The 5,189-nt window shown below is 35.0% G+C and overlaps 1 protein-coding gene across 1 annotated transcript; it reads right to left on the bottom strand.

Annotated features, from left to right (window-relative positions):
* Positions 1-1,543: 1,543 nt before the first annotated feature.
* Positions 1,544-3,007, bottom strand: LOC140433109 (uncharacterized). Its single transcript, XM_072521163.1, has one exon. It carries the CDS (start codon positions 3,005-3,007, stop codon positions 1,544-1,546), a length of 1,464 nt encoding a protein of 487 aa, XP_072377264.1.
* Positions 3,008-5,189: the final 2,182 nt, after the last annotated feature.

Genomic DNA, 5,189 nt, shown 5'->3' with positions numbered 1-5,189 from the left:
TACCGGTGTCAATAATGATTGTAATGAAGACACATTAATTCCCTAAAAAATCTGCATTAAGCTGAAGTTGTTCTAATAAAAAATGATCAGAACAAAACATTTGCTTCCGAAATTGTTGCTTTTCTCAAGAAAGAGTTTCTGCTAAATTAAAGTAAGATTCTTTCATTATATTCTCTTATAGATGGACGATGGACTATTAAGAGTCGGTGAAAGATTCTTAACTTTTAAGAAGACTATTTCTATATTCTAGACTCTTAAAACTATTCATGAGGTATTTCTACGATTAACTATACAAGAAACTTTAAAAATCACAGAGGTATATTCTCAAAGAACGTAACCGTGCACCTGCGTTTTGTATTTTGTATTAGAATGAAGAATGAACACCAGAACACACAGAAATTGAATTCCTGTGATTTTTATTTCATCCAAACAGACCCAACAGCTGTTGCCGGTATTTTTGTTAGGAACAGTTGCAAGAACCATAACGCACACGCATGTTTTGAGCATAGGAATTTTGTTAAATTCGACGAATATATCAAATGTCAAATACTTACAAAGCTGTGAGAAATGTTTTCGAGAAAAAACATATTTTTTTTATATTTTCGGTCACTTGAAAGCTGCTGCAAGATATTAACATTACATGAAAAATTAGAAAAATTGTACCGTAGAACGGGGTGACTTTGTTAATTTTTTTTATATTTTCTTACGTAACTTTTGAATGGGTGATCCCAAAAATGTGGAAAAATGTCCATTGGGATGCATCTTATGTTTATGTAATTTATACTGTTAGTATATATATCTTTAAATTGAGGATTTTCTCAAAAAAAAATAAGTAATGGTATATCAAAATCACCCATTGATGTGGGGTCACTTTGATACCCTATTTTAAAATAGCTTGGACGATGCATAAAAGCTGTAATGGTGCCAATGTCAACCCATTTTTAAATCGATCAAGCCAATTTTTAGATATTTCAATTTTAATTTTTGGGGTGACTTTGACAGCTGCTATAGGCACAATAATTAGTATATAATAAATAATTTTACAGGTAGCTAATACTTTATTCAGGTAAAAAACATTTTAGCAAATTAGTAAAACAGTATAAAATAGTAAAAAAAGCCAAAAGAATGTATTTTGAACGGAAACAAAATCAAAGTTATTTTTCTTTAACATCAACTCTGCCAGGAAATGTACATGTAGTTGCTGTTTCATTTGTTTCAACCGATGGGGTCTTCAGAATTGCTAAGATATCATCGAAAGGAGCGTTAAAAACGTCGGTCTCCACAACTTTAAAATGTTTATGGGTCTCATCCAGTGATTTAAGTCCAATGAGTTCGTATTCGTCAGAAGGTAATTTCTCTTGTATCCTTCCGGCATATACGTAATTTTTACATTTTTGTTTACCTGACATAATTTTTACAAGCACGTAAGTTCCAACATTCAATTCAGCAAGGGAGGGTTTTGTATTCATCTCATCTTCATATGATTGGTCTTCCACAGAATCTTCATTTTCAATTTCATTTTCGCTTTCACTATTATAGCTGTTTAACTCGCTATCGGAGGAGCTGTCACTGCCGTTATATGTCGACTTACACTTTTACCAGGTTGGATATGAAGTTTCTTTTTACTTTGCCGTTTAGTAACTTCTATCTCGGACTTCTTATTCATCAGATAGTCTGTGAGGCTGTCGTTAATCAGAGGTTCTACATAATCAACATCATGGTTGATTGGTGTAATCTTACGCAAGACTTTATTTGGATCGAAAGGGACCATGCCACAAGCCTCGAACCCATTCTTCAAAACTCTCTTAATTGCACTTTTTTCACAATCTCCACATTTGTACTCAGTTTTTGCAATTGTCTGATCCATTAATTCCAAGCATTTTTTTAATAACGACGGAAATTGATCTTTAGGTACACCAGTAATTTTTGGGTGTCGCAATTTAAATTCCGTCAAAACTTTTCGCCAAGAGACTTTCATGGGTTTAAAAAAAGACACATCCAAAGGCTGGCATATGTGTGTTGAATTACTGGGAAGGCACGCAAATTCAATATTGTGCAATTCACACAATTCTAAAACATGATCTGAAAAGTGAGACGCCAAGTTGTCGCCGATCATAACTTTTTTACCTTCCAGCCGTCTTGCGTGGGGTAATAATATGGTCTCAAACCAGTCTGTAAAACAAGTTACCTCCATCCACCCATTTTTTGTTCGGTTATATCTAGCTCCTCTTGCGCAACATCCACTACTACAACAAGGAGAGCCCTGTGGACCTCCTAATGTCCATGCATCCCACATATGTTCGCTGCGATATATTATATAAGGAGGGAGTAGTGTACCATCAGCAGCACCGCACATCATTATTGATGTGGCGGCTTTACTATGATTAGTGATTTGTTCTGGATATTTGGTCCCTCTTCTATAAAGCAATCTTCTTTTCCCCGGATCATCACTAACGTTGGTTTCATCGTAATTGAAAACGTGTGATGGAGGGCAATTTGAGAGAGTTGTTCTTAAATTATTGAAATATGATTCTATCGTTTCTTTTGTGACACCTGCCCGAGCTCTAGTAATGTTAGACGCAAGTCGTTCAGAGATTTGCTGACTATGTCTCTCTAATAAAAGTTTTACCCAGTCGTTACCAGGACTTACCCCGTTTTTAAATTTAGAGATAATTCTTCCAGTTCTTTCTAAATAACTCTTAGTGAAAAGTTGTACATCTAGAGTCGATAATGGAAATCCCCAATCTGCACATTTGACAATGCAGGACACGATTGATTTTTCCTCCAGCTCGGTCAACGCAGTTTGGCCCTCTGGCTTCTTCACATGCTTCTCTTTGTATTTATTATATAAAGTACCATACGGAATTTTAAATCTTTCTGAAGCGGCTTTAACAGACAAGTTTCCGTTTACTATTTGAAGCAGAGCATGTTCAAGAGTTTCGTCAGAGAAGTTCTTGTAGCTTCTTGATCCCAACTTTCGTTTATAAACGGCATTTTTTCTTTTCATGCAGATAATGACGAAATCCTGAAAATAATTAACGGTTTGAAGTTTCATTAAGCAAACTATAAAAAGAAATAAAGTATCAAAGTCACCCCAAAAAATGTATCAAAGTGACCCCGGATAAGAAATCATTCAATTTCATGGAGTAGTTACGGAAATAAGTTAGGTTAAATATTTTAAAATAGTGACAACTAGACCTACATTAAGGCAACATACACAAAATTACCTGCAATTCTATTGTAAGAGCTGTATGTTTAAATTTAGTAACACAATATAAAATCTTCAAATTCAAACAAAAACTTCAATGGTGAATTTACAACCGTATACTTTTGATATTGGCCACAAACACCTTCTGCTATAGTGAATCAACATGTGCACTGAAATCAAGTTCAGACAACCACCATAATGGACGAAACATTTGGGTTGTATACTCTCTTGAAACAAATTATTCATGTTTTATCAAAGTCACCTTATAGAATCAAAGTCACCCCATTCTACGGTAGTCCAGTTACTTAAAATAAAGTTTTGTTGTGTATTGGGTAGAGTTAGCAGTTATTGTACTGTATGTGGCTAGTTAGAATAGAAATAGAATAGATAAAATTACATAAATCGTCAATATAATAAAATAAAAAATAATAAAATATACAGTCCATTGCAAAATTTAAATAAATTGCGGTTGCTGCATGTGATACCCAAATATAAAAATACTTTAGTTACTTGTACCTAAACGTACTGTTTCAGTAAGTTTAGGTACAAGTACTAGCATAGATTCAAGATACTGACAATTGATACATGATATTTACCAAAACGCAACCATGACCGTAATTCTGGACGACAAATTAATAACGGATAATATAAAAGTTAAACGAGGAGTCCGACAAGGCGATATAATTTCACCTAAACTGTTTACCTTGACCCTCGAAGATAGATTAAAATCAACAGATTGGGAAAACAGAGGAATATGTATTAACGGAAAGTACCTAAATCACCTTAGATATGCGAATGATATACTCCTGATCTCCTCGGAACGACAAGAACTAGAATTAATGCTGAATGAACTTCATGAAAAATCACTGCAAAAAGGCCTAAAAATTAACTTCAACAAAACAAAAGTAATGACAAACACGGAAGACCAAGAGGCAATAAAAATACAAACAGAAAAAATAGAACAGGTAAATGAGTATATCTATCTAGGACAAGCAATCAGGGCTAACAGAGAAAATCAAACAGCCGAAATATCGAGACGAGTAAGAATGGGATGGGCAGCGTTCGGCAAACTTTCTTACGTTCTAAAAACTCAAACAATCCCTCTATACTTACGAAGCAAGGTATATAACTCCTGTATAATACCGGTGCTCACCTACGGAGCACAGACATGGACATTTACACAGGCCAATTTGGATAGGATAAGGAATGCACAAAGAGCGATGGAGAGACAAATGTTGGGTATATCACTTAAAGATAGAAAACGTAACCAGTGGATCAGAACCAGAACAAAGACAGTAGACGCGATAGAACAAGCAGCAAAACTGAAATGGAAATGGGCTGGACACAATGAACGTTTCCAAGACGGACGATGGAACAATGCCATCGGAAAGTGGCGTCCATACAATGCAAAGAGATCAAGAGGCAGACCACAGATGAGGTGGAAAGATGACATCAGGAAACAAGGAGGTCCCACATGGCAGAGAACAGCTCAAGATAGGGAAAGATGTAGAGAACTGGGGGAGACCTACATCCAACAATGGAAGGATAGAGAATAGGTTCATAAATAACGTACTGTAATTCCTTAGTTATTCGTTAAGGAACTCTTCCACTGAATAATATAGACTTTCAGATAGATAGGCTTTTGTCAATATACGGAACTTAAGGAAAGAAGTTGTAGATTTAAGTTGCAAAGGGAGTTGGCTGTATAATTTTTTTACCAAATATAATATAGATTTCTTTACTAACTCACTAGGGATCGGTAAATACACATCAAAGGTTGAATTTCTGGTGGAGTAGTCATGATTAGGTCTTGCTGGAAAAACATGTATGTGTTTACGAATTAAGCAAACAGTTTCGAGAATATATAAAGAGGGAAGAGTTAAAATTCCGTGATTTTTGAAGTAGCTTCTGCAATGTGTTATTCTACCGAGGCCAAAAAGATACCGTATTACGCTTTTTTGTAATTTAAAATAACGTCAGA

The sequence above is a fragment of the Diabrotica undecimpunctata genome, chromosome 2 (genome assembly GCF_040954645.1).
Source record: "Diabrotica undecimpunctata isolate CICGRU chromosome 2, icDiaUnde3, whole genome shotgun sequence".
Taxonomy (NCBI): Eukaryota; Metazoa; Arthropoda; class Insecta; order Coleoptera; family Chrysomelidae; genus Diabrotica; species Diabrotica undecimpunctata.
This window is presented reverse-complemented; position numbering and strand designations above follow the sequence as displayed.